Raw genomic sequence first — 16,728 nt, forward strand, 5'->3', positions numbered from 1 at the left:
AATGTTTTATCTAATAATAAAAACTAGCAATTCCCATTTCTTTTTATATTTTTCCATTGACATGGAAGACCAGACGCGTCGCGCAATAATAAGAAAAAGGTAAAGTCTGGTCCATCACAGCCAGGCACCGAGCAGCGTCGCTTTCGTCGGGCGAACCGCGCGCGAGAGACCCCCTCCCGCTTCCCTTGCCTTCCCCGCACGCACGGGCACGCCCTACGCGATCGCGACCTCGATTCGTTTCGGGACCCCTTCGGGCAGGCGCGGCGACCCCGTCCCCCGGCGTTGGCGGCGACGCCGATTCGCCGGCCGCGACGACGACGACGAGGTCAGCATCGGGCTCGCCTCTCCTTCGATTCTACCGTCGATTTTGGGCTCTGCGTCTGCCGGCGCGATGCTTTGGGCCTGGGGGTGGCGGTGGCGGTGGCGGGGGCATTGTTCCTGGAGGGAGGGAGGCGAAGCCGCGGCCGTGTCCCGATCGCCTGCGTGTCGGGTGGGGGCTCGATGTCGCATGGGGCTCATGCCTCGCCCTCTGATTCCTTCAAGAAAAATAAATAAACAAGCTCGCGGTAGGCCTCGGTCTCGTTGGCGCCGCCGATCGCCTCCTCGAGCCTCCAATCAGACCGGAGGACCAATCTTATTTTTGTTTTCCTTTATTTTGTCGTGGGGCACTACTGATCAGCAGCTTCTGGAGCGTCCGTTTCCTCCTTCCCGGCGATTGACCCGCTCCCCTGCGATGCGAGACTGACTGCGACGACGACGACGAGGGAGCAGAGGAGGCCCCGCCATCTGCCGCACGCCCGCGAGCTAGCCGTTGCCATCGCACCAGCCCGGCACCCGGCTCTGGCTCCAGCCCAACGGCAACATTCCGTTTTCCTTTTCATACTCCGCCTTTTTTACCACCCCCAATTCTCAATGCCTTTTACTACCCGCCAGAGGGAAACAGACGCCCACTTGCATTCATCTCCCCTCCCCTTAATTAATTTCATCCAAGTACTCCTCCTCCTCCTCCTACGCCGCAGATTAATGTGGGCTTTGGCTTGGGGGTGTAGTACTAATCATCGCATTCAGTTGTAGTTAGTCGCGTCGTCCGTCCTTAACCCAGCGAGCGAGCGAAGTGGTGGCCTCCTTCCCCCGTTTACAACCAACCCCCTCCCTCCCTCCCTCTCTCTCCTCTCCACGCTCCCTTCCCCCCTCTCTCTACGGAGGCGTGGCTTCGCCATTACTCGGCGTGCGGGAGCTGGGCGTGGAGTTCCCGTGAGCTCCCTCCCTCCCTCCCTCCCTCCATCCATCGGCATCAGGTGGCAGCCCGCTCCCCTCCGCCAGCACCGACTGCCCAGTCGTCCGCCCCCTCCGCTGCACCACCACCACCAACCCGAAAGAGACGCCCCGATTCCTACGACGCGCGCGTAAATTATTCCTCCTCCTCCTCCCCAAAGCCGGAGGGAGGGGAATTCTCTTCCCCCGGAAAACAGCCCCCTTTCCTTTCCTTCCCTTCCTCCTCCCACCCGCCGAATCGCGCTCCTCCCGCCGCCCGCCTCGATCTGGTCCGAGTCCCCGTCCGATTCCGCGGGGTTAATCCGCCGGTTGGTTCCCGGTCCCTGTCTGAACCGCATTGGCTTGTCTTGTCTCGTTTTGCAGGCGCTGCTGGTGGCGGCTCCGCGGCGGCGCTGTCAATGCGGAGGGTGGCTCTGACTGACCCCGGCCGCTGGTGGTTGCGCGCATGGGGGACGCCTGCGGGCCGCTGCTGCGGCAGCGGAAATCTGAGGACGCCCACCACGACGACGCGCTGCCGGTGACGCAGCGCAGGCCGGCGACCCCGCGCCGGCACCCCTCGCCGAATGCCGGCGCGCCTGCCACCCCGAGGCGGCACCCCTCGCCGAATGCCGCTGCGGGGGCGGCTGGGTCGCAGCCCAAGAGGTCCCCGTCCACCGAGCGGCGGTCCGGGAGCCCGGCGAGGCCGGCCTCCGGCGGGGCCGGCTCCAGGGAGGCCGCGCCGTCCAGGATCTCCGCGCCGACGTCGCCGCCCTCCAGCCCCTCCTCGTCCTCCTCCAGCTCCTCCACGCCCGTGCGCGACGCCGTCTCCGACACGCAGAGCGCCCCGAGGAGGCTGTCAGGCGGCGGCCGGGCCCCCGACGGGCTGTGGCCATCAATGCGGAACCTCTCCTCCTCGCTACAGCTCGAGTCCAGGGACAGGAGGGCCGCGCCAGATCAGGCCAGGGCGAGGGACGCCGTGGCGGCCGCCGACAGGAAGAGGAGCCCCATGAGGGGGCGCACTGGCGGCGGCGAGCAGCCGGAGAACCCGCACGCCAGGATGATTGACCACCACCGCTGGCCGGCCATGATGGGGGGCAGGGTGTCCGGCAGCGCCATGTCCAGGAGCGTGGATCTCACTGACAAGATGCACAGACCGGCCCTGTCATCACGCGGCGGGGCTTCGCCCAAGAGGACGACATCGGTTTCATCCGCCGCAAGCGCCCTGTCAAGAAGCATTGATCTCGCCGATAAAATCGATCGATTGGTCTCCTCGTCGCGTGGGGAGGAGTCGCCTAGAAGATCAACTGCTTCAAATGGCACATCTGATACATCAAAAAGCAGCATCACTGATGGTAAAGATGCCAGGCCTGCAGCCTTGGCAGTTCCATCAAGAGGGATGATTTCTCCTGTGAGAACAGCAAGGGCCCTGTCCAAGAGCATGGATCTTACAGAAAGAGATTACAGCATGCTCTCCTCCGCAATGTCATCGCCTGGGGTTTCGCCAAGCGTCACAGTACCAACTGTGTCCAATGCTACATCGCAAACCACAAGATCTTCCGAGAAACCGAATGGACATGCTTCTTCCCCGGCCTCTTCACGGGGACGTTCGCCTAGAACATCAGCAGCATCTGGCGGCAGCATTGGTGGTATATCAAAAAACACTGATGTCCCTGGAAAGGATAAGAGACCAGCTTCATCTAGAGGGACTTCGCCAAGAAGGCCACTTGCTTCCGATGGCGTTAATGCTATTGTCAAAAATATGGATTCTGCTGAGAAGGACAGCAGAACAGTCATCTCCTCGGTTCCATCTCGAGCGGTATCTTCCCCAAGACGAAGACTTGCCTCTGATGCTATTGATGCTATACCAAGAAGCGCAGATTTTTCTGAAAAAGATAACAGACCATCCACATCATCTTCGCTGCGGGGGGTTTCTCCGCGAAAAAGGGTTGGTTCTGATGGTATCAGTGCTATATCAAAAGGGTTGGATTTTGCTGATAAAGCTAGCACATCGTCCACCTCATCAGCGGCATCGCGAGGTGTTGCACCAAGAACTCAAGTGATATCTGATTGTGTTGGTACTACGTCAAAGGGCATGGATTCTGCTGATAAAGATAATAGACCGTCAACCTCATATGCTGCATCACGAGGTATGTCACCACGAAGAAGGCTTGGATCTGATGGTATTAGCTCCATTTCAAGTAACATCAACTTCGCTGAAAAGGATGGCAGAATTGTGGCGGCCTCTTCAGTCGCACATCGAGGGATCTCAACAATAAGGCGTCTTGCGTCTGATGGTGTTGATATTATATCAAAGGGCATGGATAATCCTGAGAAAGATGTCAGACCCTCCACTTCAGCCGGTTCAAGAGGACTTTCGCCAAGAAGAAGACTTGCCTCTGATGGTGCCAATGTTATACCCAAGCGCATGGATCTTTCTGAAAAAGATACCAGACCTGCCACCTTGTCAGCTGCATCACGAGGGGTTTCACCAAGAAGAAGACTCGCCTCTGATAATATAGAAGCAATGTCAAAGAGCTCAGATTCTGTTGAAAAAGAAACAAGATCATCCGCTTCGTCAGTGGCATCACGAGGGGTTTCACCAAGAAGAAGACTCGCCTCTGATGGTGTAGAAGCTATATCGAAGAGCTCAGATTTTGCTGAAAAAGAAGCAAGACCATCAACTTTGTCGGTAGCATCACGGGGGGTTTCACCTAGAAGAAGGCTCGCCTCTGATGGTGAAGAAGCTATATCGAAGAGCTCAGATTTTGCTGAAAAAGAAACAAGACCATCCACTGCATCAGTGGCATCACGGGGGGTTTCACCAAGAAGAAGACTCGCCTCTGATAGTGCAGAAGCTATATCAAAGAGCTCAGATTTTGTTGAAAAAGAAACCAGATCATCCACTTCGTCAGTGGGATCACGAGGGGTTTCACCAAGAAGAAAACTCGCCTCTGATGGTGTAGAAGCTATATCAAAGAGCTCAGATATTGTTGAAAAAGAAACCAGATCGTCCACTTCGTCGGTGGCATCACGAGGGGTTTCACCAAGAAGACGACTTGCTTCGGATGGTGTCAATACTGTATTGAAGAGCACTGTGATTGCTGGTAAAGACTACAGGCCATCAACCTCGGCAGCTGCATCACGAGGGACTTCACCTAGAAGCAGGGTTGCCTCTAATTCCGTTGATGCCCCGTCGAGAAGCATGAATTTTGCTGATAAGGCGAGCAGACCCTCCACCTCATCAGGAGCATCACGTGGGACTCTACAGAGAGGGGTGCTTGCTTCGGGTGGCATCGTGGATCCTGTGGACAATGGTAGTGAACGGTCCACCTCATCAGCTGCATCTGGTGGGACTTCAGACAGTATACTTGATGGTACCAATGCTCAAGTAGAAACCATCCAGTTTGCTGAGGAAGTTAATTCAGTAACTCCAGATGGCTGTAGTGATGATACTTCAGAAAGCATGTATTCTGCTAATGTAGGCACAGGTGCAGCATCCTTGTCCATTGTGGTGCAAGATAGACAACCAAGCAGATCTGTTTCTGATGTCAGTGATGATATGTCACAGAATGTGGATGCAACTCAAAAACATAACAGATCCATCTCGGTAATGGTTCCATCTCGAGGGACTTCTCCAAGAAGGCGGCTTGCATCTGATGGCATTAATACTATGCTTAAAAGCATGGATTTTGCTGAGAAAGATAAGAGACCCATGGCCATGTCAGTATCATCACGTGGGATGTCACCAAGAAGAACAACAAGAGTGGACGCTGCTAATATAATGTCAAAAAGCATGGATTTCTCTGATAAATGTAATGGACAAATATCTTCAATAATTCCATCACGAGCGGTTTCTACACGGAAAATACTGGGACCAGATGGTGCTAATGCCATGTCAAGAAGTGTGGATCTGACTGATAACTTCAGACAACCAGTCTCTTCAACAGTGCAACCAAGTAGAGTTTCACCAAGGAAGATGCCTTCTGCGAGCCCAGGTTCTGCCAATGGAAATGGAAGTCAAGAGGAAAATGCCAGTTCAAGTCCAGATGCGCCTTCAAATAATTCAGAAAGATTTGCACCTCCAAAGCAGTTGGCAAGGACACTGTCTTCACCATCACGCGGTCTACTACGCCCTTCATCACCAACCAAGACTTCATCAACATCATCACTTGCCTCTAGGAGGTTGCCAAGCCCATTGAGGATTAGACCTTCAACACCTGTCTCACCATGTAGTTCTGGTAGATCCGATTCTCCCTCTTCTCTTCTCAGCTACATTGGTGATGCAACAAGAGGAAAGAAGAGCCCAAGCCACATGGAAGATGCCCATCAGTTGCGCCTCCTGTATAATCGGAACTTGCAATGGCGTTTTACAAATGCTTATGTGGATGAAATGCTATCAATCCAGAAGATGGGTGCTGAGGTAAACACTCTAAAGTTTTACCCCCTTTACATGTATCAGTGGCCATTTATTCTAAATTGTTTCACTATATATCATGTCCGCTATGATATTTGGGAAAACGATTTTTATACTTGGTCTAAGCTCAAGGTCTTTTTTTACTGTATGATATTGTCATTACATGTACATGAGCTTGGTTTATTTTTTCATTTGAAGCAGACTATGCTCTACAGTGTATGGGATAGTAACTCAAGGATGTCTGACTCTATGGTTACGAAAAGGAGTTATGTTGAAAGGCTGAGGCAAGAGGTCAAATTGGGAATAGTGTTGAAACAACAAGTAAGATATGTTGAGATATCTGATATTTAAGGCACTTGTTTCTCCTGATGGTATTGGTTAGCCTAAGATTTTGTGTTATAACTGTGCAAGGTTTCATAGTGTAACTAACAAATGTGACATCTATTTAAAACATTAGTGAAGTACTACTACTAGTGTTGTGGGCATTAGTACAGTGCATCAAGGCAGCAGCACAGCAAGTAACTTTCTTTCCTATGAAAAGATGTGTTCTCAGTAAATAGCAGAATAAGAAGGATTTCATATCTTTACCTGCCTTTTTCAGAGTAGAAAAAAAAGAAGTTAAATTGCCCTATCATTTCTGTTTTGGTTGAGATTAATTGTCCTAGTAAAACAGTTGCTTTGTTTGTAGAAGTATGTTCATGGTACAGAAATGTGGTCCACTCTACAAGTCTATATCTTCATTTTGAAACCCTCCCACTGGTTGGAAGACTAAGTTTACATGTTTCCGTACTAATATTTCTTCATTAAGCAAGGTTATATATTCCGTGGAGGTGCACAAGTGCTCACTACTATTTAGCACGAGATGAAACTACTTGTGTCAAAGCTTGTGTTGCCTCATGAGTCTGACCTCGCTATTGCATCTTTTGTTTTCATGATGCAGATGGACTACCTCGACCAGTGGGCGGAGTTGCAAACAGATCATTCTACTTCTTTGTCTGGTGCAATTGAAGCTCTTAGAGCAAGTACATTGCGCCTTCCAGTTACAGGAGGAGCAAAGGTATCAACAGTTTGCTTTCCAACACATGAACCCTTCTAGAACTACAAAACATAATACTTGAAGCATGACGACTCTTGGAGTAAAGCTAACTTGTATACATGCTAAACAAGTTTTCCCTTTGAATCTTTGCTGTTTCATCTGTGAAATGTGAAGTGATTCTTATTGTGTTCTTCTTGCAGGCTGATGTACTTACTGTTAAGAATGCTGTCAGTTCAGCAGTTGACATTATGCAAGCAATGGGCTCTTCCGTTTGCAATTTGCTATCAAAGGTAAAATATAAGGCCTTTTACTGCTACTGCTGCATAATTGCCAACTTTGGTGAAACTGATATACCATATGAAGAACCTATACTTTTCATTGTAATTTGATATTCCAATTCATACAAGTTTAATCATAGCACAGGTTAATAGGACAGGTTGTGACCATTGAACTGGTGGCTAGGAAAAAAACTAATCTATAACTAGCATCGGCAGACTGGTTTTTTCTTGTGATGCAATGGATGTGTCCTGGAGGTCCTGATCAGAGTTGTGATGGTGCTGTTTGTGGTATCATGTGGGCACAATGATTGTTAGAGGGTGGTGACATTATGCTAGCTTTCTGGCCAGTCCACTTCTGCCAAGCTGGTAGTCTCGTACTGCTATCAGGAGAACCATGTTAGTGTATGGACGAAATTTAACTACTCTTATGCGAACGTCACCGTTCCAGATGATCTTTCCTTCCAAATCTAACCTGTTAAATTATCGGAGGTTGATGTTTGAGTTCTGGCATTACTATAGAAGTTGATGATGATTTTCTATGCTTGTTACTATTTAGACCAATTCATTGATTGCCATAATCTTCTGGTCATTTAGCATTTCCATAAATAACACCGTTAGGTGTCTAACCATTGACCTGTGCTCTGCAGTTAGAGGCTACACACTCTCTGGTTACAGAACTTTCAGCTGTTGCTGCTAAAGAAAGCACTACCCTTAATGAGTACAGAGAACTCTTGGGTGCAGCGGCAGCACTGCAGGTACAACCTTGATATATATTTATTCATCTCATCATCATTTCCCTTATTCTGACAGGACTTGGATACATTGTCGAATGCTACTTCCATGTATCAAATATAATTGTTTAGCTTGTTAAGGACATCTATGCATGTTTTTTTTATCTACTCCTGATGAGTATCCATTGACTGAAACATAAGCAATGGTATTAATCTTTTCTGTTTTGGCTGGAAAATAATTTTTCCATTTGATCACTAGGCATGGTATATTTAAATTTGCCAGTTTTTCATCACCCCCTTGGTTGGTTTTCATTTCGGAAATGTTTTTTGAGTGGATCATTGCCTCTGACTGCTATTTCTTATTACCATGTGTTACAACATCATAAATTTATATCTGTGCAACCTCTTTATGATCAGTTTTTAGGGAACGTAATCTGATTGTTATTTTTTATGGATATCAGAAGCTACATTTTCACATTACAGTAAGATAATATATAGGCCGCTGTTCCAGACTTTAAGCTGCAATAAAAAAGGGTGTGCTTTGCCGTTCAATCTAACTTATACCCTATCTTCCTCTGAGCAGGTCCATGAGTCCAGCCTAAGGACACAACTCATACAAGAAACAGAGTGAACAACTTTAATCCCTTGTATGTCTAACTAAGAAGATAGAGGTAACCACACCATTCATTAGTTCTCTGTGACCGTGACGTGAATATGTGTATCTTCAGTTTGTGCCCCCCCCCCCCCCCTTTCTTTTTCTTCCCCGTTGTTAGGTACCCCCTAAATTTCTATTTTCTTTTTCCATTTCTACCTCACATGCCCTTTTCTATTTGTACAACCTGCATGGAAGAGAAGTGCAGCAAGCAAAATCATGGATTTACCATGACGACAGACCTTTGTCAGTGTTATTTTGTATAGCAACCGAGGATGTCGAGGTTCCGGAAACCTGAAAGCCTGTGTTGTAAATTATAGCAGCTCCTCTGCCTTTTGTTGTAATGCCTTCACATTCTAACTGTATCCTGGTGACATTGTGGTAGCAGTAGTAGAGTGTTTGGTAGCAGATTATCATCTATTGCAGGCTCCTAGTCCACAAAGGGGGGCAACAACTAGAACGTCTAACCTAACACTACAGGGTAGTAGATGATGACAGGTTCCCTGATAATACTGACTCCATTTATACCTACACACCGCGGCGGCTGTTTTCAAGAGAATATGGTGACACTTCCTTGTCAATGTTTTCAGTTCTACGAGATGTTTTTCGTTTTTATTATTTGCTTATTGTAGTGCTGGAACTGTGTGGTTTGTGTTGATTCTAGTGGTGCTCACAAGGTGTTTATGCACATGGAGGTTGTCGCCTTTCGGTGCATGAGTGAATCTTGGCACACTTGAGCTGATGTTGATAGCTGAACACACTTTTGTCCTCAAAGAATGTATACAATTAGTTTAGTTGGGCCATAGGCCATCATCCTGCATTGCTTAGGTTGACAGCTCTGTTTAGCCCATGATATTTTATCAGTTGCAAAGGGAGAATGGGTCCTCCTTTGGAGGTGTGGGGCGCATGATGATGGCAAGACATTTTCATAAGATAAGGAGATGATGCTATCCCATGTAGATCAGCAACTTTTGGCCATATTCCACTAGGATAGGATGATTCATGATGTTCGCAGCCTTTATTTTGCAATGGAGCGCATATTGCACGTTATGAATTTCTTTTGATTCAGTTTGGAACTTTGTGGTGTCCCTAGGTTTTGTTCTTTTTTGGCTTGAAATGAATTAGAGAGACATGTAACCTTGCACTTGATCAAATGAGCAACGCAGTTTGTTCAATATGGAATCGTTGCGGTAAAAACCTAGGCACTTCAAAAAATGTATTTATACTTAAAAAAATTGAAGTGGATAGAAATTACTCTACACACATTGAATAATAGACAACACCCTCTTCCTAGGTACTTCCAGCCAAAGGTCAAAAATCCGAAAGCAACCATTTGATAAACAAGATACGACGACTACTGATCTTCTCCACAGCACCGATTGACTGAGATTTGCAGACGACAGCGCCAAAACAAAACCTTGCAGACAACAATGCCACAGCGGGCAAAACAAGCAAACTTTCCTAACAATCACCATGACTGTTACTGACTCACTTACTGCACGATCCCAAGCCGTTTAGTGGATTCCGTTGGTACAATGCGAGATGATTCAAGACTCCGAACAAAAATGTTCAGATGGTAGCTTCTTGATGTCGCATGGCCTTGTTCTGTCTGACTTCCCAGGCAACGATGGTGGTGGATAGCTCATTTGTTTTATCAGGCAAGGACGGCGAGTACAAGTACAAGAGCACCATCCTTGTATTTACATGAACTGTATAGGTGCCTGCCATCATCAGGTAAATGGATTTACCATAATTACGGTTAGTACCAACAATCTATGATGCTGATATAGATGGTAAATCAGTTAATAGAATCAAGGGAAGGAATTACAAAAATTAGCCATGGGACAGAGTCATGTATTCAAAAAGGTGTAGTAGTTTCACTCAAGGAAAAACATTTCTGTTCAAATCTTTTAGTTTGAGAATGGTCCTCTCAGAAACAGAAAAGTGCAATTAACTATGGTGGCATGGCCTCATTAGTACTCCCGGGCTTGCTTGCCTGATTCTTATACTTGGCACTTAAGCTTCATAAGCTTTAATTAACATTTTTTGTGGACCTTAAGTACCATTTGGATTGGATCCATATGAAGTGGGATCATTAACACAGATTCCACAAGCAATGGTTTCCTCAATGCATATATTACAAACTACTGTCAGGAACCAAGATACCTTTTGGCTCCCTGGCGCTCATGCCCCCTTTTAGCAAGAAAACACACACACATTTCTGTAAAAAAGTAGTGTGTGCACCAGATAGCCACTAGACAATTCCAATCATGAAGTTATAAGCTTCAATGCAGATCTATGAATCTGTATTTGATCATGTGACAGAGTGCAGGTGTTAGCTTTCTGAATGGATATATCTATCATCCAATTCTATTCCCTTAAATTTCTTTCTCTCCTAGTTCAATGGTCACTTTCAGTAAGGTTTATTGATGACGAATCTAGAAGATTATTTAATCTTATGTAACATGTTTCTCAAAACCAGTTTTTGGTCCCTATTGCGTAACTTGCGTTGTTCCAAATGGATATTCAAGTACATAGTGGAAAGCAGGGCATCAAGAAAAGCACCAAATGATACTAATCGTAAGTAAATATCAGACAAGATGCAAGACAACAAATTATTTAAAACTATAAAATACCTTCTAAAATCAGAGATGGCGCCCTTGGCCTTTACAGCTATATCAAACATTTGCTGAGACTTCTTCTGTCTCGGGTTCCTTACTTTCCTCCAGTTCTATCACGGGCTCATCCCCATCCAAACTACTTCCCTCCGGTTGTTCGATCACGGTCTCGTCCCCGTCCAATTCATCGTCTGATTGGTCCGTCTCTCCTTCCACATCATCCTTTTTGCTCACCCCATCTTGTTCTTTCTGTATGGCTAGTTTATTGGGTACAAGAATCAAATATATATTCCTCTCCGCAAAATTCTTACTTCCTTCTGTCGCTAGCTGAAATATGATTGGCAAAATTAAGTTTGAAAGTAGCTGATTCAACTAATAGGTAATACGCACTGTAGCCAAAGTGGAGAACAAAAACCATTTGCGCTGAAAATAAAAGAGGTTTTTGAAAGAGATAAAAGGAAAATTCGTGCTCTTATTCTAGGCATAATAAACAAAGTATAACCTAAATTACCTCACCAACATCAGTTTGGAATCTTCTGAGAAGTTCAATCGCTTGTTTTTTGTACAAGTTCTCCCGACCTTTCAAGTTCACCACTATCTTAACCTGAAACAATGGTGGTCTGAAGTAATAAGTTTAACCACCTAATAGTACTAATAACAGTAATGATAATATTAATAATGATTTCTATCACCTTGTCACCAGCTTTAAGAAACTTCTTTGCAGCTCTAAGTCTCACACTGTAATCATGAATATCAATGTTGTACCTGCCAAGAAAATGCATAAAGATTCCAACATCACTTAGAGTTACAAAAACAAGCAAAAGTTATTAACTTTCTATTGAGAGTTATCCGATGCCTCAGACAAATTGTATCTAGCAATTGTTTGTTACTTCATCAAGCGAAACAGTTCAGGACAGTTCCAACAATTCTGTCTAGAACATTCTTTTGATTCCATTATACCTAATCTAACCAAGTTCATTAAAATAGTTCCGTTTTCAAAACACTAGAAACATAATGGTGAGGAACTGATTGATTGATTTGAAACATAAAGAACACTTGTTAGCCATGTAACTTGGTAAGTGAATATCGATGTGATCAGTACCCCATTTTCAGCTCTTTCAAGCCCATGCGTTTTGCTGTAAAGAGTAGACACCAGGGAAGAGGTAACACATATTAGCATAGTGAACACATATTTGGATGGAGAATAAAATGAGTTAGAAAAGTTTACCAACGGATCTTTTCTGCTGAACTCTTTTCTTCTTCTGTTGTTCGTACTTGTGTTTTCTGTACAGAACCAGCAAAAATGAAAAAAAAAATGAATTCTAGTAAATTCTGAAGGGCACAAATCTGGATAAAGAAAACATGACAAGTATTTTCAAGATACAGTTTTTTTTACTTCTAGTTAATGTATTATTGAAAACTGATGGTCTTATTAACTGAAGACCATGCTTTGCACACAAGATTATATAGATCTGAACCAAGGGACTGTCTGCTAACTGAGTAACTGACAACCTTGCATTGGGAGAAAAACCTTAATGACCCCACATTGGGACTTTGGGAAAAAAGCCTATTATTGATCTAACCTGCAGATTCCCATGTACAAGTTCAACATAGACAAGCAGGGTCTAGTTAATGTATTATTGGAAACCGATGGTCTTGTTAACTGAAGACCATGCCTTGCACACAAGATTATATAGATCTGAACTGAGGGACTGTCTGCTAACTGAGTAACTGACAACCTTGCATTGGGAGAAAAACTTTAATGACCGCACATTGGGACTTTGGAAAAAAAAGCCTATCATTGATCTAGCCTGCAGATTCCATGTACAAGTTCAACATAGACAAGCAGAGTCTTGAGTAGACAGTATAGGAGCTGCAGGACATTGTTTAGTGTTTACTTTAGCTAATGAGGTAATATTTGATACTTATGACAGCTGCTGAAACCATTGTGAGGAAAGTTGTCAAGACCAAATGACCTCTTGAGGTTTGCATCCTACACTATGCATAACCTTGTTTTACAGAGTGCTAAAACATACCTAGAAATGTACAATCAGTTCTGATTTCACAATGGAAATTAATCAGATAAGAAGTGAAATCGTCAGGTGTTCACTGCAACATACTTGTAATCTTTCTCTTCAAAGAGTCGGAGTACTGGAGGATCTCCATCTAGTGACAATATTGCCTGAAATTAGAGAAGTATAAACCATCCCAATTCGTGTAAAAGTATTGGCACTAGTAATGCATGTCCTAATAAGATATTGCTTGAGTTAGTCCCTTGTTAGACATGAGTGCACCTAGCAAAGTTAGGGCTTCTGCAGAAATACTGTGCTTTTTTTTGGGTGGAGAATATGCCGGTTTACACTTCTAAAAGAGGTTTATTACTATTGTGAGCAATATTGATATATAAGGTGGTGCAAGAGATTTAGGAGTTTTCATCCAATCTGTCAAAATTCACAAGTTATTTCAGTCAGCAATGCATTAGCAACACAGTTTTCCTATTCAAATGCCAGGGTGTCAGCTATTTTCATTTGGTTTATAATAGCAGGACATGTCTATAAAAGCTTCTTGGTAAATGCTAATGAACAACTACTTGTTGTCGCTCGTGCAACTTTATGCTGAAATTGTACGGTTATAGAGAAACAAGCTAGAAGCACACGAGATGAAGAAAGTACCAGTATAAGATCATTTTCATCTGCAATTCGAACTGCCTCGCTTACGGATATAACACCAACCTGCAGAAGGACGAACGAAATTGCACCATCACATAAATAATCGACTAAGACCATTAGTTACATGATGATTGGGTATGTGATTTACCATGTTTTTCTGGGCATCCAACAGCCTTACAGTCGAGGACCTAACAAAGGGAAGCAGTTCAAATGCTAAAAGCATGAAATGAATGTACAAAGCGCCTTAGTGCGTGTTTGACAGACACGGAAAAAAGTCATCATACAAGACTAAATGCGTTACAATTCCAGGTGCTTATCTATCATTTCATTCGCGTCCCATATGCCTGCGCGGCTGCGCCCTCTAACAACTAGTAGCAAGTTATTCGGCACGCTCTTTTCTCCCAGAGAGAATGCCATTGTTTTAAAAGAACATATGAGTATTTGCAGACATGTGTTTTCCAATTGGGTAACACTAATAACGCAAATGGTCCAAAGAAAAGTAAAATTCAGCTCTCTTGCAGTTGCAAGTAACAGCGTGGAATCACTCGGCATTTGACAACGCGAGCATGTGGAGCAGGCATATGCGAGGTAGAGCAGGGGAAATGGCGCTCGTACTGGATGCGCTCGATGTCGAGGGCGGGGTCCTGCTCCTGCTCGGGGGCGCGGTCCCTCCGCCCGCCCCCGCCGTCCTCGTCGTCGTCCTCGTCGCTCCCGTACGCGGAGTAGCGCGCGACCGCGACGAGCCGCCCCTGCCGCGCGGCCAGCGACGACCGCGCCGAGGACGAGGGCACCGAGGCGTGGGCGGTGGAGCAGCACGGCCTGTAGGGAAGCCGCCGGGACACGACCGGCGCGAACGCGAAGCCGGCGGCGACGCCGACCATGGCCGGTGGCGGTGGTCGGGGGTGGTGGCGGGGGGCGCCTTATCTGCTCGGAGGTTCTTTGCCGCGAGCGGAGGAATCCCGAACAACGAGTGGAGGGGATAGGCGCGCGCGGGCGGGCGGGCGAGGAGGTGACGTGGGAGATGATGCGGCGTTGGGCTGTGGGCCCGCGTAGGCCCGGCTCTGTCTGGGCCGATGATAGGGCCGCTGATAATGTGGGCCTTGATAATGTGGGCCGAGAAGCCCATGGAGGATCAGGCGTCGAGGATCGAGTCCGAATCCAAATCATAGAGCGAGGCAGAGTCGGTGGTGTTCATGGGTTTGGATGCCGTTACTAATGAGGACAAGATGTCCATGGTCGAATCACACAAGCCTATGCTCCAACCTTCATATCCCAGCACCAACATATTGGATTGTGGTGGCGCGCGACGCCAAAAAAAGATGAGATGGACATGCGCAAATTAGACGCGTATTGGACTATGAAATCAGACAAGTTGACGCTCAAACCTGCTGACACAATTGGCAGATGCCCTGATCATGACGAGATGGACGCATGGCCGCTCAAGGGCTGTGCGCTGGCCCCAAAATTCTGAGGCCCCCAACTAGACTCCATATACATAGGTATAGTCTGAAAGAAAAATCAGTTTTAGGCCAATCTTTCTCTCTGTTGGTTTCCTGAAGTATGAAAGCTGGTTCTGGGCTTAGTCCGATCGAGGCCATTGGGCTTTGGCTTTGCCTATCGTAGGTACTCGCATGCAGGAGATGGTGATCAATCTAGTGTAGCCATGGTACATGATAAACGAAACGATAGCCATGTCGGTAACCTCCGCTACCATTCCCTACTTTGCTTCGGACTGAATCGGCGGCGCCGGCAATCGCGAGCAGCGAGCCGACGAGCGGAAGAGGAACTAGCGAACTGCACATGAACGTACTTTCAAGCACTGGACGTCGTTGCGCCGGCTGCCGGCGAACAGCCCAATAGTGTCGCGTTGCTCTCTAATTTGGGAAGACCAACGGGTGTGGTGCCCTCCCTACTCTCTTCCCATTTTCTCTAATTTTGATACAAATACAAAGTTGTGTTAATATTTTACTGATATGTCTTGGTTTTTTGGAACCAATTTTTTTCTAGTTGTCAAAGTTTCGAAGTAGTCACAGATTCAAGAATTTCAGTAGTTGCTCGTCCTATCTCCAAGTCTAAAATCAACGTTCTATCCGATTCTAAGTTTTTTGAACTATCTATACAATTCACAAGCCTGTATTTCATGTGAGCTAATAAATTGAAGGACTATTTATTTAATTGAAACAGAAACAACCATGCATTCTAGTTTTGGAAGAAAGTATGATTCTCAATCTCAATGGGGTGCTCTTGATAATATCTTGTGGAAGGACCCCCAGACTATCTATTATGACACAAGAAAGGCTCAATGGTTTGGCGACAATAGCACTTGAAAATAATGTCTTGGAGAAGATTAACTATGAAGATATAATTGAAGATTTCATTTCAAGGAACACAAGACGGATGACACTTTTTAATAGAGGATGAGGTCAGTTTATTTGTGTTAGTATTTTACATTGATACTTGGGAATTTTCAAAGCGTTGTATGAAATAACATAAATTTTAATTACATAATTAGGTTATTATGCTTTTCGCACCGGGGCCCCGAATTCCTGGAGACGACCCTGGATGGACGCACTATTGGCTAAGGAGATGGCTAACGAGGCGGAGAGATTCGCTGCATATCTTCGCAGCTCGGAATATGCGTGGGGAAGAACGTGCGGCTTATTTAGAGACATGAGTGAGTGAGCAACTAACAAATCTCTCGTTTAACTCAGGGTTCATGTCAGGTTGTATATAGAAACAAAGAAAAAAAAAGAAGGGGTTCTCTTTTTTTCCTTCAAATTAAGGGAAGGGGTCGATTTACTTTGATTTACTGTGTGCTTATCTAGCCGTAGTTCATTCATGTTAATTACTCCCTTCGTAAATAAATATGAGAGCGTATTTAGTGATCTAAACACTCTTATATTATTTTTACAGGGGGACTAGAACATTTCTAACACATGATTCACTTACTTGGGTGTCGCGTGCAACGGTGATGAGTTTCATGTAGTTTATGCATTGCACGTCCGGACAAAAACTCAACAGCGGTCCGTCCGCACAAAAATAGTGTTGGGATATCCTCCTCACGTGGGCTGTGAGG

The 16,728-nt window shown here is 45.7% G+C and overlaps 2 protein-coding genes across 2 annotated transcripts; one reads left to right on the forward strand and one right to left on the reverse strand.

Moving 5' to 3' along the window:
* Positions 1-1,204: 1,204 nt before the first annotated feature.
* LOC123403467 (serine-rich adhesin for platelets-like) lies at positions 1,205-8,946 on the forward strand. The gene is made up of 7 exons (XM_045097405.1): positions 1,205-1,544; positions 1,639-5,674; positions 5,870-5,989; positions 6,609-6,725; positions 6,905-6,994; positions 7,630-7,737; positions 8,297-8,946. Exons 2-7 carry the CDS (start codon positions 1,721-1,723, stop codon positions 8,342-8,344), a joined length of 4,437 nt encoding a protein of 1,478 aa, XP_044953340.1. The 5' UTR covers positions 1,205-1,544; positions 1,639-1,720; the 3' UTR covers positions 8,345-8,946.
* Positions 8,947-9,571: 625 nt separating this feature from the next.
* LOC123403468 (translation initiation factor IF3-4, chloroplastic-like) lies at positions 9,572-14,643 on the reverse strand. The gene is made up of 10 exons (XM_045097406.1): positions 14,268-14,643; positions 13,801-13,840; positions 13,656-13,715; positions 13,104-13,165; positions 12,212-12,267; positions 12,086-12,119; positions 11,676-11,748; positions 11,495-11,587; positions 11,002-11,310; positions 9,572-10,086 (listed from the first exon to the last, which is right to left on the reverse strand). Exons 1-9 carry the CDS (start codon positions 14,531-14,533, stop codon positions 11,044-11,046), a joined length of 951 nt encoding a protein of 316 aa, XP_044953341.1. The 5' UTR covers positions 14,534-14,643; the 3' UTR covers positions 9,572-10,086; positions 11,002-11,043.
* Positions 14,644-16,728: the final 2,085 nt, after the last annotated feature.

Source organism: Hordeum vulgare, chromosome 6H, assembly GCF_904849725.1.
Source record: "Hordeum vulgare subsp. vulgare chromosome 6H, MorexV3_pseudomolecules_assembly, whole genome shotgun sequence".
In the NCBI taxonomy this organism is placed as follows: domain Eukaryota; kingdom Viridiplantae; phylum Streptophyta; class Magnoliopsida; order Poales; family Poaceae; genus Hordeum; species Hordeum vulgare.

Excerpts from the sequence above, each read along its gene's own strand:
- LOC123403467 (XM_045097405.1), top strand. The coding sequence starts at position 1,721 with ATGGGGGACGCCTGCGGGCCGCTGCTGCGGCAGCGGAAATCTGAGGAC. Across the intron at positions 5,675-5,869 it reads TCCAGAAGATGGGTGCTGAG|ACTATGCTCTACAGTGTATG; the intron begins GTAAACACTCTA and ends CATTTGAAGCAG. Across the intron at positions 5,990-6,608 it reads GAATAGTGTTGAAACAACAA|ATGGACTACCTCGACCAGTG; the intron begins GTAAGATATGTT and ends TTCATGATGCAG.
- LOC123403468 (XM_045097406.1), bottom strand. The coding sequence starts at position 14,533 with ATGGTCGGCGTCGCCGCCGGCTTCGCGTTCGCGCCGGTCGTGTCCCGG. Across the intron at positions 13,166-13,655 it reads ATGAAAATGATCTTATACTG|GCAATATTGTCACTAGATGG; the intron begins GTACTTTCTTCA and ends CTCTAATTTCAG. Across the intron at positions 11,588-11,675 it reads TTCTTAAAGCTGGTGACAAG|GTTAAGATAGTGGTGAACTT; the intron begins GTGATAGAAATC and ends CCATTGTTTCAG.